The 27,562-nt window shown below is 41.8% G+C and overlaps 1 protein-coding gene across 1 annotated transcript in view; it reads right to left on the reverse strand.

The window, feature by feature from the left end:
- The window catches only part of AMPH (amphiphysin), a 170,858-nt gene continuing 145,910 nt past the window's right edge, over positions 2,615–27,562 (reverse strand). The window contains 6 exon segments of the mRNA NM_001244203.1: positions 2,615–2,902; positions 3,639–3,740; positions 5,736–5,954; positions 7,768–7,977; positions 22,322–22,447; positions 26,874–26,930. Coding sequence (NP_001231132.1) covers positions 2,795–2,902; positions 3,639–3,740; positions 5,736–5,954; positions 7,768–7,977; positions 22,322–22,447; positions 26,874–26,930 — 822 coding nt within the window. The 3' untranslated portion in view covers positions 2,615–2,794.

Here is a 27,562-nt window from a genome sequence, read left to right on the forward strand (position 1 = left end):
TCAGTCTGTTAGATGTGTTTCCCTCGAGCTTATGTATCTGTGAAAAAGTCTGTGAGCTTACCTATCTGTGGCAAGTATCTTTTGTGAGGAATGTAATTTTGTATTGATATGAATGGTATGCCAACCTTACCTACCCATGTTCACACATCTGTCTGCTTACCTGGTGCACTGCTCCTCTCTGCTGCTCAGCGTTCCACAGCTTGCTTCCCCTGGGCTGTGTGAGTCCATCCCCCAGTGGCAGGCACTTTGCTGTCCCCTCCTGGCCATATGAGCTATGCTGTGACTGACCTCATGTCTGCTGTAAGCAAGTCCCTGAGAATGTAACCCAGGGCTACATGTGTTCACTAAATACTACCAGGGCTATGTTATCTTTATCAACCAGATGGCTACTAAGCTGTATCTTCTTAGCATATATATTATCAGACTTGGTCTGATTATTGGGAAGCTGAAGGTCTCTTTTATGCCTGCTATCCACTGAAGTGTCCAGGTGTCTAGTGTCACCACAGGGTGGGTGATCTTATAACTTCTGCAGTTTCCCAGGTGTTTTTTTCTTAAATGGGCCATCAGAATGGGTCTTGGGGCCATGCTGGGATTTTTCTAAGAGCCTGAGTTTAGGCTTTTTTAATGTGGTAAAGAGGACTCAGAAATCTGAACCAGCACCTTCTCTCCCAGGCAGTCCAGATCGTCCCAACTTTGTCAGAAAAAGCAGTGTGACAGCATGGTGAATGCAGTGCTTCCCATCTCCAGGGCTTTGGTGACACTGAAATATTGTTAAAAATCCAAATTGTCTTGCAACTATGTACATCACTTAGTCTCATGTGGTATTCGCAGGAATGCCAGATAGGTGTACGTTTAATTAGAATCACAAGTGTCCTTTACCTGATGTTTTGAAGGTTCTTTGAACTATCTAAAGTTCACAAAGGTCTTGAGTGCCACTGGCTTTGCAAGAGAAATCTTAAAAGATGAAGAGGACACTGGGAGCGGGCTCCCTGGGTCAAGGCCATTCATGGTGATCCAGCTTCCCTGGAAATTAGCCCCTGGAAAAGTCTTGGGTCAATATAGCTATTTCTCTATTAACACTTAAACATCCACAAAATGTCCAAGTTGGTAATCCACCAGAAGAACTGAAATCATCACTCACTAATAGATTCAAAACCTAAAAGTCTACTAACACCCATTCTGATCAGCTTACAGTGTATACAATTATATTGGGAGAAGAGTGATCAACTGAAAGGGCTTTAAGAAATTTCTTCTAAGAACTGTGGCCCAGTGAATTGACTTTTCTATGTTATCTAATCTATTTTTTACGTACCTACAAACATAAACATGTCAGAAAGAAAAGTGACCAAAAAATGAGACTGGTGGGAGAAGGAATTGCTGATTATGGAGATCGTGAGATTTCTGTGATGCACAGATAGGGCAGCCACAGCCAGCATCTCGGAGGGGCCTCTGTCGGCAGCTGTTATTTGTGCTGTAGTGATTGCTGGGCAGCAAGGACCACCGAGTGACCAGCAATGACTGAGATGAAAGGGGTTTGGGGAAGGGAGGTGGGCTATGGAGCACAACCTGGAGGAATAAGCATATCTCTGCACAAATAACAACTCCAAGGTAGACTGTTTCAAGGAGTGCATCCGACTGAAGCAATCTTCCTAAAACAAATGACTCAGCAGGAATTAAGGTCATTGCTGGAGATTACCAAAGGTTTATTTGGAATGACACAGCACTGAAAACATAATCATTACAGATGACTGGTGGATACAGCATATGTCACTATATCTTATTTTTGGACAATCTGTGAAGATGAGCTGCATAAATAGAAAGAGGTGGAAATACATAGGAGCTTTTGGAAATAACGTTATTTGGGGATGGATTTAAATGCCCCATCATCTAGCCAACCTCAGAAAGGCAGAAATTAAGACAATTTAGCTGCTGATTCCAGCTCACCTACCTCCGGCCACAGCAGCCGGACACCCTAACCATCAGACTGCTTTCTCCAAAGGGGCAGCAGCTCGGACATGCGATGACTAATCGCATCCTGAAAAATGCACATTCTGAACACAGATACTGTCGACTCTTTTGGCAATGGGATGGCAGGTTTTGCCCAGAGGCAAAACTGCTACTGTAATAATGCCAGACAATAAGAGCAATGCATGTATCAATGACACTGGAGAGGCTGAAAGCTACAATGGAAAGGAGAGAGCGCAACTATGTATATGTAGCCTTGTGCATACACATAGATTCAGGAGGGATGGGAACTAGCTTTGTGTGACTGTGTGTCCATATATAGAGAAGGAGAGGTGTGTTGGAAAAGAACATTGAAAACTTTTTCAGCGGATTCGTTTTAAACACAGTAAACGTGAAAGGGAGAGAGAGCACGTGCTCACACCTGCGCAGGGGAACAAGATAATCTCGTATTACAGGATAACACATCACGTCTTCTGCAGGGCAGCCACTCAATACACTTGGTGGAGAGAAATTAAGGTTCAGGTCTGGAGGAAGCTACTTTAGAACTGGTGGGGGGTCAAGTACACGAGTTTCCACAGCTCAAACAAAGCACAAACAAAATCTGTTCGCAATAACGTGGGAACCAATGAAGACCTTTTCCTTAATTTCCTTTTTTTTTTTTCCCTCTTACATTTGTCTGCACACATGCTCCACGGATATATCCTTCCCAGCTTTGTCTGGCATCAGTCTCTGTAAATCGTTAAGAGCGTAATAGCAAAAGTGAACTCTTCAGGTTTTCATAAAGGTTTAAAAACCCAGTGATCAGGCTCTTTCTACAATGCTTTCAGCCCTAATCCAGGCGCCGGGTGAAGTTCTCTGGAAAGAGGCCCTTGTAGGTGGCAAGGTCTCTGTACTGAAGCCAGTCTGATTCCTTCACTCCTACCAGCCAGCCTGCATCCTGCAAGAAAAGACAGGGATTTCAGAGTCCAACACACTACTGGAAAAATGTGAACCGCCAACACTTAATAAAACAATTGGCTTAGGAGTCTGCTTCTGGTGCATCAGGTTAAGGATCCCACATTGTCACTGCATCGGCTCAGGTTGCTGCTGTGGCACAGGTTTGATCGCTGGCCCTGGAACTTCCGCATGCTGCAGGCATGGCCAAAAACAAAAGAAAGTAAAATAATTGGTTTAATGAGCATTGTAGTCCAGCACAAGGATGTCAAGTTAATTGTAAACTCAGATCCACAGGAAGAAATAAGAGCTCTGGAAATGGCACACATGTTGGCAAATATAAAAGGCTAGCTTTTTTCCTCTTAATTTCTTGAAAAGATAGCAATGGTTAATTCAAAAAAAGTACGTTTATATTTAATAATATCTTTTTAAGTATATATGTTTGTATATTTTATGTTTATAAATGAGGTTTTTAATGGTTCTGAGACACCTAGACACTTCTACCTGATATTAGTAATTTATGCTTTGTCATCTGCTTGTATAAAAAACAAACAAAATAGTATTATCCCTAAAGAAGTGTCCTAAAAAACCTAGTTAGTGATGCGCTGTAGTCTTAAGCCCTTTCCAGAGCTTCCACGCATTATCTCAAAAAAGTGGAGATGTCTTCAGGAGGTCACTGTGCCCCACTGACTTAGGAAACACCAACAGAGCCTGCAGGACCATCCACTCTCATCCTTTACCTGGTCAGCTTCCGAATCTGAGGGCACAACCAACACCACATCACCCCTTTGTAAGGTAAGCTCATCAGAATTTGCTGCCTCGAAATCATGCAGTGTTTCCACCTGCGAAAGAGAGTAAAGGAACTGATTGATTTTAGAAAGAAAAGGAGATGTAAAATCAAAGTCTCCCAGGTGGCTTCTCAGCAGGCCCTCTTTAGTAGCATCTCAGAGCTGGAGAAAAAAGGTGAAGATGTGTGTCACACCCCAAAGCAGAAGGCCTTGGAAGACAGAGAGGAAATCCTAATCTCCGTTTACTTAAAACATCAGAATCCTACAGACTGATACTGAGGCCACTTGAATGTATATTTAGTAAAGCAATACCTCTATGAGAGCCAAAATGTGGAGCATTAATAAATTTCAATTCATTATATGTTTGTGAGAGATCTGCATTTTATTATCAGCAATGCTTTGTTACTGTTTATTTGGTTTTTTTAAACTGAGCTAAAACTGACCAAGTGAAAAGTTCCAGTTAACTCCAGCTTCTGAAAAAGAATGAACAATTGGAAAAACAATCACTTGCATGTCATGTGAGACTTGTTGTTAATTAAACCCTGTAATCAATTTCTTTATAAATAAAATTCCTTCCCTATCTTACCCTTTAAACCACGATAATCTGTTTCCTTTCTTTTTCTGTTTTTCATTGAAACATCTTTGACATATAACATTGTATACATTTAAGGTATAACAGAGAGTTCTCACCATGCAGCAGTGGGTTTGGGTTAAAAATCCAACCCGGCTCAGGTTGCTGGGAGGCTTGGGTTTGATCTCCACCCAGCACAGTGAGTTAAATGATCTGGCGTTGCCCCCGCTGTGGCTCAGATTCAATCCCTGGCCTGGGAACTTCCCTGTGCCACGGATGCAGCCATAAAAAGGACAAAAAAGGGGAAAATATTAAGGTATACATCATGTTAACTTGATACATTTATATACGGTAATATGACTAGCATGGTGGTTAGCTAGTTAGCACGTTACATAAGCATCATTTATGTAACTAGCTAGTTAGCACTAGTTACATAAGTACCTCTGAAAGTAAGTGCAGTTACCCAGCTCACACTGTAGCTAGTGAGGGCAGTCGGGGTGGACCATGCCAGGCCTGGCCTTGCTTGGCACCTGACCCCTTGATGTCTTGCCCTCCACTTAAAACAGAACACAGGGGGGCACATTCCTTCACTAGCCACCTGTCTAGTTTTTCTCCATGTTCGTTCATTCATCAAACCATTGAGCCCACCTGTCCTCGTTTGAGGTGACAAGGTAGCAGTTACTTTCTAATCAACACGGAGAGAAGAAAAGATACTCTCTGATTGTTACTATTAAATCTCCCCAAATATAGATAAATTTAACACTTTTTAAAAGAAAAAGCTGAATTTGGAAAAGCAGGATTATATACCCAAGTTAAAATTCCAACTATATTCTGTTAGGTAGGATTATTGGCCTTTAACCTCTGGCTTAAGCCAGTGCTTTTAGGTACTTTATTGGGTTTTTTGGTAAGGACCCTTTGCTTTATGAAAACTCTAAGTGGCCATCTCTTGGCTCCTCTGAGCAAAATCTTTTCTCATTAAGATGTTTTCCTTATCACAGAACCCATTAACAGATTTATTCACTTTGGAAATATTTACTGACTTCCCACTCTGCCACACACCAAAACAGGTGCCAGAGCTGACTGCTGACCCAATGGCTGGGTTTCCTGCATCCAGCAGGGAGCAGATGAGCACAGGGATGGTTTTAAGCCCTGGGCTCCATGAGGAGCTCCAGAGGGCACTCTGAGTGGAGGCAACCCCCACCCCATTCACTACCAAGGGGCATACCATTTGCCCTCTGCTGAATTTTCTTTAATTACTGGATGTTAAAATACGGAAAGACATATGACTGTGGTCCTTGCAATCCAGCAGCATGGCCATCTTGCCATGTTACAGTGTGATGCTGGGATGAAGGCGAAAGCAGTACAGAAAACAGAGGTAACAGAAGTAATAGTAAAAAGCGGAAAACAGAAGGTTCGCACCAAAGGCCTCCACGCAAAGGACAAGGGCAACCAGATTAGAAGATAAGAAACGTTAAGACCTTGTAGAGGAAGCCTGGAGGCACCTCTTGGGAGGCCAGGCCTGTAGAGGGAGCCGAAGGTGCCGGCTGGGAGGCCAGCTCAGGTGTCTCACTGGCGGGGCCGGGAAGAGCCACGTCATCAGTGATCTCCTTGTACTCTGCGCCCGGGGTTACTTCGTGTTCTCCCTCCCCTTCGTTGTTGGAGGCGGGCTCTATGACGACTGAAGGGATGACCTTCTCCTGGGGAAGAAAAGTAGAGCAGAGGCTGGAAAGAAGACTTCCGCGCCCTCCCTGAGCTGCCCAGAACCCTCCTGGGCTCCAAGTTCCCCACCAGCCCTATTCAGCCAATGCCTGCAGTTCCCCAAACCATCTGGCCTCAGGGCCTTGCACCTGGCAGGGCCTCCCTCCTGTCATGCCTCCTGTCTGTCTCTTCTGAGACAAAACCCTTATGGGAACTGATTTCCGGATCCTTCAACAACCAGGCAGTTTGGTAAGAGTGAGGTTTCTAGGGAGATTAAGAAGTGGACAGGAGACTTCGGGGAGAGAAGGTGAGTCATGACGGTTTGGGGACAGTCCTGATGGATTCCAAGGATGCTCGTTTTTTGGCCACACCCACAGCATACAGAGGTCCTGGGCCAGGGATCGAACATGCACCCCAGCAGCAACCTGAGCCACAGCAGTGACAGTGCTGGATCCTTAACCTGCTAGGCCACCAGGGAACTCCCAAGGATGCTCTTAGTTTTGCAGGGGTCCATTCTTGTCCCACTGACTAGTAACACCTACTGGAGGCTGACATCTGACTTCCCGTGATTGCTCTTCTCCTGAAACCACACTGTTGGTAAAGGTCTGGCCTGCGTCTGGAGATAAGCAATCTGGCCTTTGCTCAGTGATGGTCATCAGAGCCCCCACTGCAGGGACAGTGTGAGGGATTCCAATTCCTACCAACCACTCCAAGTACTCTACTGTCAGGGGCAAAAACGAACCAAAGGATCAGGACCTCGCATCTATTTTTTGCCAAAAATGAGCACTGAGGGGAACCTCACAAGCATAATGGAAGCCTGGAGGTCAAGTTCTGTATCCCTATGCACGTCCCTTCTTCAATTTGGAGAAAAGAATACACTTTTGCAACAAGCCTAACAATATACACAAAACAATCCAGACACGGTGACAAGACGACCTATGGGAAAAAATGGAATATGGTTGTGAGTTATTTCTCTAAATGCTACTGCTCCTCACTGTTTGAAAGGCCTCGTTCACATTCAGCTTAAGTTACCTCTGCAGCAATGTTTGGAAATTTATTGTGAGTGAAATAATCAGGACAAAGCAGAGCCTAACATTAAACCAACTCGCCACTGTTTCTACTGAGAACACAGAAGAGAAGAAATTGAGGTTGAGAGGGGCTGTCCTTGCTTTGGCACCTGGGTTCGAGGCCCCACATTAGGAATATTGGCATTTGTGGCTTTGGACTGTGTCTCTCAGAATTGAAGAGCTGGGATAACTCCGTCTTGACCCATTTCCTTTTGAAAGTGCAACCCAGGGATGGGCTTTTGGTGAACAGAGCCTGACAGTGCGTTTGGGCACTCGGATAATAACAACCACACAACAGTAATAAAAGTAATCTGACTTAACTACCAATAATGGCTTCTCACCATGTGCCTGGCCACCAGGCCCAGCATTTCATGGCTATTTTCTCACCTAACCCATAGGATCCCCCTATGGTTCTCTCCTACTCTCTTTCTCATCCCTCCATTCTCATCCTTTTCCTCACCTGGGCTTCATTCCTTTTCTCCGGCACTTTACCCCACAGTCTCCCTATCTGGGCTTAAGCCTGGTCCTTCACAGCAATGGGGCCCACGTGGAGCCTGACCATGCTGATATTGAGAGAATGCAGAGACCACTCTTTCTGAGAATCGAATATTTCATTTTGGTGGAGTGGGGTACCGCAAACTGACCACAAGCCATCCACTATTCCATATCCCAAAGAGGCATCACCATGAACCAACAGACAGAGCCTTCCAGCTGGTGCCATCTCCCCAGGACCTAGCACACGCACCTGAACAGCCACTACTTCTGTTTCTTCCGGTTGAGATATGTCACTCTCTACAGCCTCCGTGGCCTCGGCATCAATCTTGGCCTCCTCCAAACTTGCTTCTTCTCCAGCAGAAAGAGCCACCTTATCTGTCTCCACCTCTTCCACAGGGGCCCCCTCGGCTGCTGGCACGAAGGTTCCAGCAGTCACATCGACATCGGTTCCAGGGATGATCTGTAAACCAGAAACCAAACAGGACGTGTGTCTCTTCACCGGCCTCAGTGAGAGTCAGACTCCACCTGTCTGTGTCTCTCTCCTCTGCTGAGGCACATCAGACTTTGAGGTTGTCCTTGTCCCGTGCCAAAGCTGGGATTCAGGGTCAGCAGAGTCGGCCATCTGCTCCTCAGTACTCTGACTGCACATCCTCCTAAGCCCCTAACAGCTTTCCTTGCAGCTGGGTTTAGCAGATGGAATGGAATTTGAATGGAAGTGACACCTGCCACTCCTGAGACATAGCTTTTAAGGTATGAGTGGTCCCCTCCACAAGCTCTTCCTAGCTTTGGTAGCTGAAAGCAGGTGACAGCAAGGCCTTAGAGGACATCTAGGTGACAAAATGGAAGGGACCTGGGCCTCGCACTTTTTCATGGGAAAAAGCCACTTAAAAGCATTCTTCATCCTTATTGCACAATGTCAGAATTCAGAAAAAAACGCATCTCAGTATAAACTTTCAAATCTTCATGGGAGAAGGTCCCAGAAGCTAAACAACATTCACAAAAAAAAAAAAAAAAATACTGGGAAGTTTCTCAATGAGACCTCTTGAGAATGAAGGGAAAATCATTTTATCAACAATTAGTCATTGTAATCCAAAATCAAACCTGATTTGGAGTCTTTTACTAGGAAAGGAAAAACAGAAAAAAAAAGAGAATTTTTTCCCCTAACGTGGAATGCAGTCAGAAGAGCTTTAAGTAGGGTTTAAAATTTGCAGTAAGGGAATACAGTGCCATCAGAAGTTTTAGTTTTGAACATACTGACTACAGAATCCAAGTCTTTAACCAAACTCTGACAGCTTGGCAGTCTTGATTGGAGAGGTTCAAAATCAGAAAGACTGAGAAAGAGAGAGAACTGTAAATTGATCTTATATAATACACCCCGGGAAGCATATTTCAAAAACTGATCTTGCTAGCGGATGTGATTACCATTAGCCATTCCTTTTCCTTGTTGAATAAATTCTACCCAGTGTGTCCTATTATGTTAGGAAAAGCTCTGATGTTGCAGGTGTTAACTGTCAAACCCAGAATAACTGAAAAGGGCAATGGAGGGTGTATGCTAAGTGGGCCTCAGAAACGGGACATGGAGATTCTGAGCCATTCACCTACAGTCCTTGGGCATTTAAAAAAAAAAAAAAACTTCTGACTCAAAAGTACTTTTATTTATTAAAAAAAAAACCTGTTGCAATACACACACTACTAAATAGAAAACATAACCAACAAGGACCTACTGTACAGCACAGGGAACTATACTCAATATCTTGTAATAACATATAAGGGAAAAGTATCTGGAAAAGAAAAAATATATACACACACACACACACATATATGAACATATATATATATAAACTAAATCATTTTGCTGTATACCTGAAACTATGCATCAATGTAAACTAACTCTACTTCAAAAAAAGTAAATAAAATAACCTGTTACCGAATACATTTCTTAAAACATTTTACTTTAGATGCTAGCAGCTATAGTTATTTGTTACAGGGACAAGTACTGCTCATATCTTAGAAATTTACTTCTCTCTCTTAGGAGAACATTCTCCTATGAGAGTTTGGCTTTCCACACATCGTGCCATGATCCAAGATGTAGCCACCAACCATGACGTTTCTTCTCTTCCTACTCTGTCATTACAGCATGTGAGCTCAGAAAAGTAATCCTTTTGCATGAACTGTAATATTCTTGTTTAAGGTGACTTATAGGTGTTGTTACTGAAGTGGCGTAACAAGTACATGGGGATTTATATTTAGGCAAATGAAACTTCCCATCAAAAAGGTTAATTTAAAAATGGAAGAGAATTGCATTTCATGTTTTACATAAACACAGGTCTTTTTTTTTTTCTTTTTTCAGTCATACCCATGTCATATAGAAATTTCGGGCTAGGGATCAGAATCCTAGCTGCAGTCATGACCTACACCACAGCTGCTGCAATCAAACCCTTACCTGCTGCACCACAGCAGGAACTCCCCATGTGTCTTTTTATGTATGTCATTGTTGCCATTGCTAAGGGAGTAAAACTCAGAACATAAATTAGGAGGGCCTCTTAATTCCAAGACCGAGATTTACTGTTGGAGAAATCAAGAAGCGCTCTCCAGGAGCCTGAGGAGCAAAGTTTCTTCCACATCAGAAAGTTAAAGACAATGTGCATACAAAGACAATGTGCATACAAAGAACTTAGAAAGCAAATTGTGTCGTGTTAATTCTAAATAACATATGCTTTCCATCTGTCTGGAAAAATCACACCTGGGAAAAAGTGAACATACCCCCTGGTTTCAACAGCTTCAAACCAGATGGACCCTATATCATGCAGAGAGCATGGGGAGGCGGAGCAGTGAATATCATTACATACACACGGACACACAGACATTCTGTTACAGATCAAAAAAGCAGCCATTATGTTATTTAACAGGCTACTCCTCCAAGTGATTATACGTAAATACTTCCTTATAAACATGGTCCAAGCACATGCTATTAGTAATTGGGTTTTACTTGCAAATGAACTAATAATCTATCTCCTGAAGAGAATATATTTCTGTAAAGTATTGATGGTGTTGCGAAAAGTAATTTTTAACTCTGCACAAACAGAATGCTAATAATGAGTCCATGGATCTCTATCGTTCCAGATAAGTATCAATTTGGTTGTATTCGATTTACCGGTACAAGATATATCACCTTTCCTTTGATAAGTAACAGGCATCATCATTGGCTGGATCTGATTTATTGACAGTCTGGCTGCTGTGAGGCTGGCCACCAGCAGGTGGAGACCAAGGGTTCTAGCTGTCTGCTCTGATATTCGCTAATAACAGCCCAGCTTCAGCATGGCAGCCTGGTCGCTGTCATTAAAAAAGGAATGGAGCATATGGAAAATTGTTGATAGGTATGATGGAAGATAAAAAATCACTGAAATATTGAAATTAACAATGCTAGTTAAGACACAATGCCAAGGAAATTGGCACTCTGACTACAGAGAGGAAAAGCCAAACACTTTGAATGACCTACTTGGACAAGGGAAGACATGAACACTCCTCCATTCTTCTCAGGCCCACGAAGTCCTATTTCTTAGCTGAAATGAACACTTTGGTCTCACAGACCTTAAGAACATTACAGAAACAGAGAAGGACTGTCAACCCCTGTTTCCCTCTTGAATCTTTCTGCCTCTGTCCAGCATTGTTCTGAAAAACAAGGCTGCCTCGATCCTCCTTTTATGTCTGGGTTTTCTCCCACATTTTCTACTCTTCCCAAAATATTTCCAATGCACATTTACTAGCTGCAGTAATAGAACAACATAAAAATTCAATGGCAAAAAACATCCATTTGTTCAGATTAGGTGTTAACACTAGACAAATCAAGGACAGATGAAAAGGTTTTCAGTTACGAGTTATCCTTTCACGATTATTTTTATTCCTTCCAATTTGTTAGCTAATGCAGATTTAAACTCCAAATTTAGTCTTTTCTAGACTCTTCTTGCTACCATTAGATGTTATACCTTCTAGGAAAAAATCACAATGATTACTGCTGCTATTGGGCTTTTAAAAATCATTATCCAGGGACAGCAGAAGAACGAAACTGCTGAAAACACATATGCCCTTGATAGCTGATGTTCCTAAATTTGTTCCTGCTGAGGGACAGTGGGCTAAGAATCTGACTGCAGTGACTCAGGTCACTGTGGAGGTCCCAATTTGATCCCCAGTCCAGCACAGTGGGTTAAAGGATCCAGTGTTGCCACAGCTAAGGCTTGGATTCAGTCCCTGGCCCAGGAGTTTCCATATGCCATAGGTGCATCCATAAAAAAAGAAAATTTCCCTTCACTCGAATTTTAAGGGAAATACCACTTTCTTACTTCTGCCCAAACTGTACTATCTGTTGGCCAAACAGATTTATGGTGGAAAACATCTAATGCAAAGAGAGACAAAGTTCTACCTGCCCTTGGGCTGTATCTTGTATCCACAAGGACCATGAAGCGCCTGCACCCTGACCATCATCAGTCTGCACATTAATCACAGAGAAATCACAGGGATCTGCATGGACCCTTCTTTAATAAAGTGAGTGGCTCTCACTTTATCACACTGTACAAATCTTACTGCCTTTTTATCTTCTGTCTCAGCAATCCTCTTGGTGGAAAGTAATACAGTCGTGGCATACATGGCAGAGTCCTTTCAAACACCTAACTGCCTTAGCAAGATTTTCCGGAAATGGACTGAGATGAATGCAATGTGACATCAGCTCCGGTATCCTGCAAAGCAGGGGGACACAATGGGTGACAAAAACTAGCCAGTCCTTCTGGGCAATGGTGTCCTGGAGGCAGGTTAACAAGACTCCAGGTACTATCCTAGGTGTTTTACATTTTTTTCCATATTATTTGCCTAAAATTCCACAAGATATATTCCTATTTCCCACACAAGCCAGCTCATATTCAGAATTGAAGTGACTCGCCCATCAGTAAACCAGGAATGGAACAGTCTAACTCTAAATTTTGTATTTTTTTCACACCCTCATCCAAGAAGACAAAGTACCTCTCAAATCAGAGCTCCACAGAGACCTGGCACCTCCACAGACCTGTCACTTTCCTACTGATAACTCCCAAATGAGCAATGACTGCTGAAGAATGCAGGCGTGTTCTTGCAAACAGCCAATGCATTCACTTACACTCTTGGAATGCTATCTTAAGACAAGATTCACAGATCATAAACAAAACTTTTATTAATAGACATGATATATCTGGGCAGCTAAGCAAACATGTCATAAAATTCCTTTTTTTAAATTAAAGTATAGTTGATTTACAACATTTCTTCAATGTCTGTTGTACAGCACAGTGACCCAATCACACACAGTTCCCTGTGCTGTACAGCAGGACCTTATCGCTTATCCATTCTAAATGTAACCGGTTGTATCTGCTAACCCCAAACTCCCATCCATCCCCTCTCCCCCCACCTCTGAGAACTACAGGTCTGCTCTCCTTGGTGGTGATCTGTTTCTGTTTTGTAGATAGGATCATTGGTGCCATATTTTAGACTCCACAAATAAGTGAAATTCCTCTTATCTGATACACATTATATGATTACAAAGATAACGCTGTTGACAAGCATCTGATTGGATAGAATTTGTCCACATTATTTTTTTCCAATAGTCCTGTAGATTCTATTGTTGTTTGTTTTTTATTTTTTACTTTTTGCTACACCTGTGGCATATGGAAGTTCCCAGCTCAGGGACTGAATCCGAGCCACAGCTGCAGCAGCGCTGGATCCTTAACTCACTGTACCCAGCTGGGAATCAAACCCACACCTCTGCAGTGACCTGAGCTACTGCAGTCGGATCCTTAATTCACTGTGTCACAGCAGGAACCCCTAGATTCCTCTGTTTAGAAAGCTATGTACAGAAAGGGAATGTGGAAAAAGATCCATCAATCTCCTGGTTTTATCCAGTGCACTACAGAATGACAACTGAGAACAGTTAAAAATCGGGCACTTGGACATAGTCCTAGCTATGTTCACAAATCAGAAACTAATATGATTCCAAGGCTGGAAGGACCAGAGGGCTCCCCTAACCCAGGGAATGTGATGGAGTGGAAGTGGCACCGGAAATGAACTGGACCCTGGGTTTTTGTTCTAACTCTTCCACAAATAAGCGTGGGAGCTGGAGTGACTCCTGAGTGCCTTTGGAAAGGAACAAAAGGAGGGTAACATCACAGTGGGAAGCCTGGCTCCAGGCCACCCTTGCTTTTTCCTGTCCAGTCCTTATTCTGGATCCCACTTGAGCACTTGCCTGAAGAGACAAGCATTTTATGACAACACAAGATTTCTTCAGGATCCATTTATTTATTTCAAAATTTCCAAAAGTCTTCTGGATTTTTTTTTTTTTGGTGTGATTACATAGAATTTTTTTTTTTAATTTTGTTGGTATACAGTTGATACAGGACCCATTTTAAGAAAAGCTTAAAAGGCAGCTGGGTCATTACGGCCCCAAAGAATGATTCCTCTACTAAGACGGAGGCTGGAAGGGATACTCCTCTTCATATAAACTATACTTGAACCTGGCAGGTCATAACTTCCCTTGACTGCAGGGGTGAGCTCACCTGGGGACACCACACCGCCAATGGTGTTCCCGTCCAAGGAGGGCCTGGGGTTACAAACTTCATTAGATACTATGTGTTTCCTTTGTAACAAAGGATTTTAGTGGTTTTGTTTCCCTGGCCTTCATCTCAATCATCTTTTTCATCTACTTTCCGTCCAGGAGGCGCTGGGTTACAACTTCATTAGATACTATGTGTTTCCTTTGTAACAAAGGATTTTAGTGGTTTTGTTTCCCCTGGCCTTCATCTCAATCATCTTTTTCAATCTACTCTTCTGGTATTGTCCGCAGTCCCCATATAAATCTTTAGCAGCCTGGTCTGGGTGCAACTCAGGTGCCAGCAGTGGTATTGCCATGGCAACATCTGTCAGAATTAGCTCCATACTTTCTTTAAAAATTATAATCCCCTGCTGGAATGCCAAAGTTAATGAACTTTTGGTTGATCTGGCCTTTAAGAATCATGGCAGACTGTCCAATAGTGATACATATTAAAACATTAAAAGTTTTAATTAGAGATTTGTTGGCCAAGTGTATGGAACATGCAGGTAGGAAACGTGGCTTCATCTGCAAAGGTCAATATCGTGCACTGTACACATTCAGAGATGGCAGGAGCAAGCTATTAGTCTCTAAAGTATCGACAGAAGACAGCCTCAGCAGGGGTTGCAAAGAGCTTGTTAAAGAGGCTGTTTAAGGAAAATGTCTCTACTGCACAATAAACATTTCGCCCTGTCTGCTATGGTCTCTTGGGGCATTTGCTGCTACTGCTCAGATTGCCTTCTCGTGAGTAGCAGGTCCAGGCTCAGGTTGGCAGAGGCAGACACAGGGCTGCCAAACACACCCAGAGACCAGACCAAAACACAGTGACCTGCACACCACCCCAATGTCATCACGTTCTGTTGGCAAAACTCCCAATCCTGACCCCGCTAAGAAAACCACATGCACCTCCCTGGGCAACCAGATGGCGGTCGGAGGCCTGCATCTTGAGGAAGGGTAGGCAGCTGACAGTCACACTTGGAAGACCCTCTGACTTGACAGCCTTTGACGGGTCCCTGGCATTGGAAAGTAAAACCACCTACTCCATGCTGATCCATGACGACCCCGTTTGCCTAGCCGTCAGAAGGTGGAAAAAGAAGATGTGAATAAAGGTGCTCTTATTACCACAAGGATTTGGAAATCCTCAGCTGTTTAATGGAATAAATTTGAGGGTGAGAAGAGAATATATCTCTTATCAAGCACAATTCTTGGAGATAACATGGAGTCCTTAAACCACTGAGCCACAAGGGTAACTCCTTAAATGATTTTTTTTTCTTTTTTGTCCACCCCGTGGCATGTGGAGTTCCCAGGCTCAAACAGAGCCACAGTTGCAAGCTATGCTGCAGCTTTCGAAACACTGGATCATCTGGGGATTGAACCTGCATCCCGGTGCTCCAGAGATGCCATCAGTCCTGCTGGGCTACAGCAGGAACTCCTCAAACACAATTCTTAAAGGAGGGATGACAAAACTGGCAGAGAAAGGTAAAGTGATTTCCCTAAGACCACCTCACTGGTTGGCCATGGAGCCAGTGCTTCAGCCTCTGAATTCAGGGATCTTTCCAATATATGCTCCTTGATATTCGCTTTGCAGCCAGAGGGGAGGATCAGGACACACGTCGCCTCTGAGAAGCTCAAGACTGGGGCCTCACAAGCACTTCTGTTTCATGTGGACCCTTCAGCTACAAACCAGGAATAGACACCAAGTCTAAGGACTGGTTGTAGAAAGTTCTGGTGTCTGCAAAGACAGATTTCAGCCCAGTTGTGAACCCAATGTCGCTAGATTGGTCTGCAAATGTACTTTTATAAAACCTGGGTTTTTTGTTTTTTGTTTTTTTTGCTTTTTAGGGCCATACCTGCGGCATATGGAGGCTCCCAGGCTAGGGTTTGAATCAGAGCTGCAGCTGCCAGTCCATGCCACAGTCTCAGCAAGAGCAACACAGGATCTGAGCCGCATCTGTGACCACAGCTCAAGGCAATGTTGGATACTTAACCCTAGTCAGGAGTTCCCATGGTGGCACAGCAGAAACAAATCTGACTAGGAACCTTGAGGTGCGGGTTCAATCCCTGGCCTTGCTCAGTGGGTGAAGGATCTGGCGTTGCCGTGAGCTGTGGTGTAGGTCGCAGATGTGGCTCGGATCCTGTGCTGCTGTGGCTGTGGTGTAGGCAGGCAGCTGTAGCTCTGATTTTACCCCTGGCCTGGGAACTTCCATATGCAGCGGGTGCAGCCTTGAAAAGCAAAAAAAAAAACCAAACCAAACCAAAACAAAACCCAGCAAGTCAAAGCACTAGGTTTGGTATATGCCATAAAGTATTATACATCAAGCTAGACACAAACAGTCACATGTTGTGTGAAGCTATTTATGAGATATCCAGAATGGATAAATCCGTATAGACAGAAGATTGGCAATTTCCAGAACCTAGGGGAGGAGACTACAGGTAAAAGGTTTTAACTTAAGGTGAGGAAAATGTTTTGGAGTTTAGACAGAGGTGGTGGAATGTTCTAAAGCCACCAAACTTTTCACTTTAAATTGACTAATTTTATGTTATGTGACCTACCCCTAACTAAAAATAAAGGTACATGCCCAAAGTAACACATTAAAAAAAAAATCACTAGGTATTCATCATCTACTAATGGCTCCTCAAAAGTGGAAGAACAATCTGAAACCCTATGTTTATGTTCATATATAATTATAACACACTGAACAATTAATAACATCATACAATCCTCACTGGGTCTGTTTGAGAAGGGGCTTTGGAATAGGAGAGCCCAGAAAGCAGGGAAGATGGCTCGTGTATGCTGCTCAGTGGTTGGCAAGTGGTTGATGAATACTTAATGGAAACAACACTGGCCCCATTTTCCAGAGATGGAACTGCCCAAGCCAAGTCCACCGGCTCTGTGAGGTGTGAGGCTGAGGTGTGGGGAGTTGCCCACCACCTTGTTACCTTCATTTCAGCCAGGCCAACTCCATCTCCCCCAGGACTTGGTGTGATGGGAAGCAGAAAGATCTTGGACCAGCCACCCGGGTCAACTTTGTACCTATCTCTGGAGCTCATCTACCTTTTTGCTTCTTTGACCAAAAGGAGGAGGAGGATGCATGCTCGAATGCCCACATCTTTCTTGTAGTGAAGGTAGGAAAATTCCCTATCTACAGATCTGAAATGAAGGTCTTCAGAAGAAAGGAAATCTTCTTAGAAAGGGCAAAGGGTTTTGATGGGATGCAGCTTCTTTGGGAATCAAGAGGAAATTTGTGCCGACAGGCGTCTAAACAAGATAAGAGTCCTTTAATATTTCTGACATGCGGCAAAAAGGGAGGCTGTTATCTTCGACATGGGTTGCCTTCTTATTCCCCACAGCACGGTCGGCACCTACTTCTGCTTATCCTGGGGAAAACCACTTTTCATGAAGATGATGACAATAATGATATTATCCAACTATCACTGACTGAGGAAGAAGCTCTATGTGCCAGACACTAAATTACTGACACAGATTATTTCAGAGCCCTCACAGGAAACTTCGAAGGTAACTGTCACTAACCCCATTTTCCATCTGTGGCAACTAGGGCTCAGATGTCACAAGGCTAACTGTGCAGCATAAGGAGAAAGCTGGCCTTGCATTGATTACAATAAGCAGCTTGCTTTTCCTAAATATGAGCATTAAATTATCTGAATGGAAGGAAAGAAAATGACTGTGTAATATTCATATTTTAATGACTTGGGATGTAGTCTCTTTCAGAACCTATAGATTATAGTGTCAAACCAATCAACAAATCAATACTCAGAATCTACTGGGCATGTATTATATACCCAGATCTGTGCTGGGTAATATGGGACACACAAAAGGTAGCTATTTGTGTGGCCTGGGGGGCACTGAGAATGTAATTAGCTGCTAACAGAAATGCAGTCAAACTCAGAGAAAATAACCATTCCTGTGAGATTTTTTTCTCTGAGAAAGGTAAAAATGTACATCCATCTCCAAGTTATGCATATATAATCATATAATTATATATATAATTATGCATATTTATTTAAATATATTTATTAATTTAGACCATGTCCACAGCATGCAGAAATTCCTGGGCCGGGGATCAAACCTGCACACAGCAGTGACCCAAACCATAGCAGTGACAACGCCAAATCCTTAACCTACTGAGCCACCAAAGAACTTCAATTTTAAATCTATTTAAACTTTATTTATTTAAATTTAAAGCATGATTCAGAGTGAGAACTTTGCATTTGGATATAATTCTATGATAATGAAGGGCAGACAAGAAATCAGCTCCTCTTGCTTCCTCTGGCCTTCCTGTTCCTCCTCTGACATGTGGGACCTCAAGTCTAGAGGCACAGGGAAGCCTGAGCTCTCACGTTCATGCTGCACAGGAGAAAACTCACTGCCATTTCCCATGCTCATGCCCCTCACAGAAGGATGCCCTGACTCTGTGCAATGTCAGCCTCCTCCAGCATCAGTCTGTGTCAGCCAGGATGGAAGGCCCCAGATCCAGAAAGAGCCTGACATCTAGAGAGGACTCAAATATATATATGCCAGCTGAATGGAGGAGGAAGGTAGCACATGCATTCTACTCACAGATAGAAATATTCCTGGAAAGATGAAGTTGATAGACTGTACTACATTACATAACTCTGTGTGTGTATTCACATTTATATTTGTTGGTTTAAATTGGTCTTGACAGATCAACCTAAGTTTGGTGAAATGTTTAGAAAACAAAATACAAAAAACTCAAAAGTAGTACCCCAAATAATAGGTTAATGCTTCTTCTTCTAGGATTCAAAAACTATTCTAAAAATATTTACCTTGATCTTTCTCCCACTTTCATGTTTTGGAAATTAAGCTAACCCTAAATGTAATTATACCACATTGTTTCTTTAAAAATAATGGGGGGAAAGGCACTGGTCTGCTTCACATCATTTTGAGCAAAATATTGGAGCTGACAGAAATTCAAAGAAAGTTAAAAGGGACTCTCTGCAAGAAAATGAAAAAAATGTAGATAAAAATCATTTTTATCTGCTTTTAAACCTAATTTTCTGATACATATCAACTCAAATATTGATTTTTTTTCCTAAAGAAAATGTCCAGTCCTTACATAACGTGGAAAGAGCTAGAGAAGACATAGTGGTAACAAGTGATAGTTTTTAAAATGCATCCTGCAAATATACTGGTAAAATCTGGTGCTGCAGGGAAAAACTAAAGACAATATTAGCTATGTGGGGAGTAAAACAACAAACAAAAATGAAATGTAACTATTAAACTTTTTTTGAAAGCCTGGAGTTTCTTCGTGAACCACTGCTGAAATTTCTGTTTTTGAAATTACATTTGCCTTTTTTTTTAACCACTGCAAATTTCACCTCAAATGAAATGCATTCTGTCAAGACCGAAAATAAAAACGTGTGGTGACATTTCAGCAGGAAAAATGCTGACCCCAAAAGGTCACATCAACCCCATCCTGACTGATGACAGCCATAGCTGCCTGTTAATTAATGCTCAGGTCATAGTGCAGATTTTTATGTCTTTACAACTAAATACCACACATCTCACAACAGAAGACACCTTTCTTCAGAAAAAATAACTCTAATATTAAGTATGGCTCGAAGGAAGAAGCTGTAAAAGCAAAATTAGAGAACAAAAATACATTCTATATGATGTTATTTTCTTAAGTAGAAGGAACAACACGGGGAAAAATTGACTGCATCCAAATGTGTCAATTTTCAAAAAGGGGGGAATTCCTTTTTGATTCAGTGGTGCAATGGGATTGGCAGCATCTTTGGATGCTTGTGAACAGGTTTGATCCCTGGCCCAGCACAGTGGGTTGTAAGGGTCCAGGGTTGCCATAGCTGCAGTGTAGGTTGCAACTGTAGCTGAGATCTGATTCCCTGGCCTGGGAACTCCATAGCCACAGGGCAGCCAAAAGAGAAAAAAGAAAAAATGTGTTTAAATGTGAGAGGTAGCCACTTTGACAAGCGTTAGGCAAGTTGCACTGCTGTAAACCACCCTCTCTTACTGTTACTTTTTAGTCCATTTGAGGATGGAGAAATGAACTGCTTAAAATTTTTCTTTTCACAAAAGGATGCTCACACGGTGTGCTCTTTACCTTATTCTGCATCACTTTTGTGTCTCAGCAGACGCCTAAATGCTTCCATAAGATTCCCCAAATTGCCTTGCATTTCACCAAGAATCTACATTTTCTATTCTCTAAAGTTCATGTATAAGATTTAGGAGACAAATATTTTTTTAAATGAAGAATTCTTCCAAATATCCCCTTCCCCAGCATTAGGAAGCTGGTTCTAGTCATGGTTGATGCTTGTACTATACATACCATATGTACATCCCTGATTTAAAAGATGAAAAGTCTCCTGTAAATCTTTATACACATTTAACCAATCTAAAACCTATGAAATTAGATTTTGAAAAAACAAAAACATACTTTTAAGTTTAAGTAAGGAAGGGTGTGAGATTTGTAGCCAAGACCATGAAGACTCAACATTTGAGCCTGTATTTAACATGTTAGCTCACCTATTTCCACCTCCGCCCTATTGCACAACTTCAGAATGCCCTTGCTCAAAACCATGGGCCTTATGGCATTAAGCCTTACGCAGAAGAGCCTGGGGCATTGAATCAATGTGGTTTAAAAGCACTGGTAAAGATGGAGTCTGTGCTGCTATTCAAAATAGAAATTTAATGAGAACATTTCAGAATTGAGACAATTTGGAAATCAATATCTGAACCGAGCCAATTTCTTTCTAACTCCTTGGTGTCGTCCATATTCTTTTTAAAAATCAAGGTTCTTCTTAATTATAACAGTAGTCAAAAATCCAATTGTATCTTTCCCATCCTTGGTTATTTAAATCATCTTAAAGCTAAGCTCACCCCCAAAGAAAATAATGTCTCCTCTGCACTGAGTTACTGAGATCACCCGCGAATCTGGGAAAGAGACTTAGGAAATAAAACTCAGGATACTGAAACACAGAGCCTTAGCACTCCCCAGTCTAAAGTCAGTGCAAGAAGCCCTTCCAGGAGGGACTCAATCTAGCAGAACACATTTCTTGTTTTCCTTAGAGAACTTGGTCCAACTCTGTATCTTTACATGGAAAATACGATCTTTTTTCTTGAGCCATTCTTAATTTGCATTTTGCATCACTAGCTTGCCCTATTATTTATTTTTTTCTATTAATAAATGATAAATTTGACAGATAACCTACACTTTTCCCAGTAAAACAATCTAGGGCACCAACAGCAAGAGATATAACTTTTAGTTCTCTAGTTATCTCATCTAGGCAATGCTGTTTGGGGACTAGGGAGAATGGTTTCCTTCTTTGTACAGATTCTGGGAAAGCTGTAGTAAATGGTCTCGGGATTGAAATTCTTGGGAGATATTTTAACTCCATTTTGTAAATAAACTCTATGTCACTCTCCATGGATATTATGGATTAAATCTTCCTTGATATCATTCTACATTTGCATGAGTGTTAAACTATCCAACGCAATATGGTGCATACAGAGCCCATCCCAATTTGCGATGTGGCGTGGTTGTGGTGTGGTACAGGGCTCATCGGAGTAAGATAAGAAAAAGTTTCCAGGCAGACAGATGAGTCTCCTCCTTCACACGAAATATATCCTCTTATTAAAATAGCCAGGATTACACATGATTTTGAGCAAATGGTTGTACACATAGGAAACCTCAGCAATTCAAGGATTTTTAATGTGGGATCCCTCATGAGATCTTAACCAATCTACAAAATTAGTATTGCAAGGAATCAATATGTAGACACAACCAACAAAGTGATTACCCTTCTGTATCATCTGCAGGCTGGTCCCTAATTGAAGGCCCATTTTTAGCCATCAGAGGTGAAGCACAGCACTAATGAGTCTGGTTATTTGTGAGTTTTTACAACCTATCCACCTTGAATGGGAGAGTACTAGAAAGAATCAAGGCACCCTTTTTTGAGAACCAAGCCTATGACTATATGATAGAGTAAGATCAGGTCTCTCGGTATCTTCCTTTTTAAAAAAATTAAAGAATGAACTTTCACTGCCAAAGGAATAAAGGCCACATGACCTGGGGAGGCATGACAGATATGGAGGTGATTGGGTCCCAGTGAAGCGTGAAGGAGAAGGGAGAAATGGGATCATGAGATGAGCATGGCTGGGGCAGGGGAGACGGGTGGAGGGTAGGATGGAGGTGATGCTTACCGCTGCCCCCTCTACTGGCTCCTCAGCCCGGGTGTCCAGTCCAAGGTCCAGTCCAGGAGCAGATGGTACAGCAGCAGGGAGCTCCTCTGCTTTCGGCTCTGTGGGTGGAGCCTGTTCAGATTCAGCCTTTGGTGATTTGTTTTGAGGATGAAAAGAAGTTTCAACATGTGAATAGATCACATGACAGAATACTAGACAACTATAGTTTTCTTCATTATCCTAGAGGCAATTCGCTTCATTACATATTTGCTGGGAAAAGCTCACATTTGGCATCCTGGGTCTTTACAGAGATGAAAAGACTAAGAATAAACTCTTACGAAGTTTCACATTACTATCATCAAGTACTGCTATTTCCCTTGATATTGGGCAAAGGCTTACTTACCATTTTGGTTACTGACTTGACTTACTTTCAGCATTCTGAGTATTTGCTTCCTTATGACATCTATAGGAGGTCTTAAAAAAGGTACTTTATGCTACTGAGCAGAGAGAGAGAGGCTATCCCAGGAACTCCCTCCTTTGAAAGGTGGAAAGAAGAGCTCACAGGGGAATACAATTCTGGGACTTCTCCACTCTGTTGATATATGGTACAGCCAAAAAAAAAAAATGAAGGGTCATCCCAATATTCAGATCCAAATAATGTGTACGCATAGGTCACTATAAAGTTACTATGCCACCTCTCTGACTAGGAGGAGCAGACCCAAGCACCTGGCAAGGAGCCACCACAAATCATAGATATAAACCAGAGATACTGCCTCATCCATTCCTGTTCAGTCCTCTTTCCACTTCTCCCTCCAACAAAAATCCCTCACCATCAGTCTTGTTCATATAATGAACTAACCCGTTAAAGGAACCACTGGGCAGTATTCTCTGTAGTACCAATTAGACTATTGTTCTTGTGTGGACAAGAGTGAGGTCTTTTCCTCCTACTATGACCTCTATACCGTTCTGATGCCAATTATAGGCAGAAGCCAGCCTCTGAAATCTCTTAGCTCCAAACGTTTTTCAGTTTTAAAATTAGAAAGACTAAATAGCAATTGACTATTAAAAAACACCACAATCCAATGCATGTTACTGCAGGGTGTGCAATTGTTTCCTCTCTTTCAATTTATAGATTCATAGGAGTAAGCACATTTATTTAGCATGATGATTTCATGAAATGGATGGCCACTGGAAGGCATGTTAAGATTTTTTTCCATCGGAGCACTGAAACCATAAGAAAGTTTAAAAGCGTTTTCCTAGAGGAGTAGTGAGTTTCTAATATATACTTTGGAGAGATCAGCAACCTCTCTCAGACATTTGCCATAAGCTGTCAAAAGCCACCTAGTTCTCCCCTAAGTCCACTGAGGTTGGTGGACAAGACAAGTGCTGTAGGTAAGTGATGAAGAAGTTATGCTGAGATTATAGAAAATGAAAAAAAATAGCCTGCTGTTGGCTAAATATGCAAAATATCTGTCTTGTGCCCCCACCATATCCTCCTTTGTGACACACGCCAAAGTCACACCACCCTTCTCTTCAAAACTCACAATTCAATGAAAGGACACTTTAGTAGATCCGTGGACACAGACTTGATATTTTTATGGGCTTTTATAACATTTAGGGTGATCTGAGACAATTTTTAAGAAAGAATGAGATAAAATTCACTTTTATCTACTTTTGGGAGATCTTTACGGGAAAAGATTTCACTTGCATTATTCCAAAGGAACTGTCTTCATAATGCAAAACGTTTTCATGGCTGCAAAAAGACAGGCAAGCTCTCAGTGCATGACCTTACCATTTTGGAAGTCAAGATAACTTTCTGTGATACCAAATGACCTACATAACAAGGATAGGAAGGGCACTCTGACCAAGACCAAGAAACCCATATGCAGATGCTGTCCCCCTGAACTAAAGTCTGCAGTGATGGATAAGGAACCAAGTTTCAAAACTTGTATCAAATAAATATATCTGTGTACATTATAAAAAAAAAAAACCCAAAAAACCAAACACAAAGATAACTTAAAATGAAAAAAAAAATTGCACTGGAGTCTTTATTGGAAGTCCAAAGAATTTTCCACTATATTATGATATCACATCAAATATTATAACATAGCATCACAGGTTAACAACTAAAATTCTGGGCGGACAAATAGAACTCACTAGATGTTGAGCAAAGAAGAAACATGATAGCATGATTATGCATAAAAATCAGCAACTCAAATTTAGAAATAGAAGTCACTTTTCTAATCCTTCTAAGATAACATAAAATTGAAACTATTTTGTCAAAATAGAAAGAAGGTAAGTTATCAACATTGGGGAAAGATCTTTAAGCAGTCCTGTAGAAGTTGTGTCTATTTCTAACCACTTTTTTTCTACAAGAAGCCTCCCCTGACAGACACTGCAAATGAGTTGATACCACAGCACACACATCCAGGGGTGCTGGTAATGACTTCTTATTGTTTGCTGGAGTAGTGATCATTATACATTCAAAGGAGAGGCACAGGCCTGTATTTATTAGTGGCAGCAAGATGCCACAATGGTTTTGATACTCGGAAATGGAATTCTTGCTTTAGAACAAAACCAGTAGTATAGCTTTGGTGCACATTTTCTGGCATCCTCTGATAAGCTGGAATGTAGGTCAATGCAGAGGAAGAGTAGATGTGACGGGAGAGAGGGATTAATAGTCACATTTTAATATGGCGACTGCCTTATGGTCCTGCCTCTTCATACTTGGGAGAGCTGATTTAGTGAGAACTTCAAAGGGCCATGAGCCCAGAGCAAGGTTTGCAGATTCAAAAGGGTTTAAACTTGAACTCAAGGGATGTCCTGTGGGGCCATAGATGCAGACTGGGAGATGTGTAGTTGACTACCAACTTCAGCTTCCACTTTGCTCAAACTGGTCAATGAACCAATGTTGGGAAATCATCTTGCTGCTGGAAAGATGCTGTATGATCACAACTCAGTGGGAGAGGTTCACAGTGATTTTCTAGTTCCTCACAGGGCAGAGCCAACATTATCAGCATCTACAATGCTGGGCATGATAAAGCTAAGCTCCCCAATGGAAAAAAGGTGTATGCTTCAGAGAACACATATAAAGAGAAGAGAAGGGGAGTCCTCACTGTGGCTCAGCGGGTTTAAGAACCCAACATAATGTCTATGAGGATGTGGATTTTATGCCTGGTCTCACTCAGTGGGCTAAGGATCCAGTGTTGCTGTGGCTGTGGTGTAGGCTGCAGCTGCAGCTCCAATTCGACCTCTGGCCTGGGAACTTCCATATGCTGCAAGTGCAGCTATAAAAACAAAAAGAGAGAGAAGGGCAAGCAATGGAAGTTCCTAGAACCAGTTGTGCAGGGCAGGGAGGTGTTCAGAGAAACTTAAAGACCACTGGATTCTATGCCAGGACTGTGGCAACAATAATAGGTGTGAATTTAATTATGAGCCATTGCCTTTTCTTGTATTTCTCCATTTTTCTTAGCCCATTCACAAATGATAATTAAAAATATCATCCTCCAGAATCAGTACTCCATCACCTAGACTGAAAACCACCAATGTATATGAAACATAAGTCTCTCGCTCCATTATTAAGACCAATGTAATTTGAATTTTAAACATTTAAATCTTTATTTACCGGCCTCACAGACTCTGCCTTTTGCCTGGTTACCCGAAAGGCAAAAATACAAACCCATGGGCAAGGTTTCAGAGAACCACTGACCTTTGAAAAATGTCAAACTAATGAAATTTAAATTTATTCAAAAATAAACTTCCCCAGAACAGAAATCCTTACTTAGAAGTGAAATCACCTAAAAAATAAAAACCTGTTCTATTTAAACCCGATTCTAAATTTCCAAATGAAAAGCCAGAAGCTGGAATAATTCAATGCCATTCCCATGGGAAAACCAGTCAGCTACAAAGAACCTTCATGAACTAATCCTCAAAAAGTCCAAATTCTCTGTAGTGTGTCACTGAGACATCACTCCAGGCCTCCTCATTCAATTTTACTAGTAAGCAGCTGCTGCAAATGTTTCCTGTGATGCCCAATCTTGTAAGAATCTCCTCTAACACCAGGAGTAAGCTTTCTGCTTCCTACTCACGCCCTAGCTAAGCATTGATCTCATCTCACTTGGCAGCAAAGTAGGAATCCCATTTCTACCATGCGTCACTTCTTTCTACAACTCACAAAATGAAAGGACAAGATAAGAAATGAGGTAGCTTTCGGTTCAAGGAAAAGCAAGAATCTATTCTGAAGCAAGAATTCTTGAATCCATTTCATTTTCAATCCTGTAGTGTGAGTCACGCAGAAACATCCATGCTCTTGATGGATATACTGTATTCCACAGAAGCCCCTAATTAGGAGACCTTGATTTTTGCTGGCATCACTGCCTTTATCAACAAAAGCAACCACATTCAAAGTCACACCGAGCTTTTTCAGAAGCACTCCTTCCTATGTGCTAGAAAAGAGGGGGCTGCTCTACGGAAATCACACTCTGGATGTTCAAGCTCTAAATAACCCACAGTGGTCGACCTTGGAACACTCGGTGGTAACCACTTCCCCAAACACAAACTAAAATCGACTTACCAAGTTACAGATCATACTCTGGTCTGTTTGAATTGTGAATAATGAAGTGTCCTGGGGCTGAAAATTGGGGATAAAGTAGAAGATTCAAAATTATTAGGGTTTCTGTTAATTTGGCAAAAAAAAAAAAAAAAGCAACAGAGCTATCATTTAAATTAGCTCCCATGAATTGTGTCAATACATAGATTACAAAATTTTTTTAAAAGTCACTTTTTATTTTAAATCCAAAAAAGCAAAAATTGCAAAGATAATTTTTGACAGCAGCTTTTCTAAATATAAATATGAGCTAGCAGAATTTGATGCTACAAAGAGAAACATAAAGCAAAGGGCAGTGTCTTCAGAGGCATCTTCAATCTGCAGCTTCTCTCTGCATGTCCAACACCAAGTTAGAATTGAGTGGGTCTGAGCCACAGATTTAAACATTTAAAAAAAATTCTAAATGTTAAAATTCAAAATTGTTCATGGCTAAATTCTGAGACAAAGCACTCATCACAGACAAATATATATTTGAAGTCTCTCTTGAACAGGTTTATTCCATGAATTTGATAGCCATGTGGCCTGCCTTTCACATGGGTTACAACTGTCCACCCGTTGGGACATATGCAGTGTATGGGACAGTCCATGTGTGGCCCTTCTTTCTCAGCATTCTAAGGAAAATACTTCCTATTGCCGAGAGCCAACCTATGGTTTCT

The sequence above is a fragment of the Sus scrofa genome, chromosome 9 (assembly GCF_000003025.6).
Source record: "Sus scrofa isolate TJ Tabasco breed Duroc chromosome 9, Sscrofa11.1, whole genome shotgun sequence".
Taxonomy (NCBI): Eukaryota; Metazoa; Chordata; class Mammalia; order Artiodactyla; family Suidae; genus Sus; species Sus scrofa.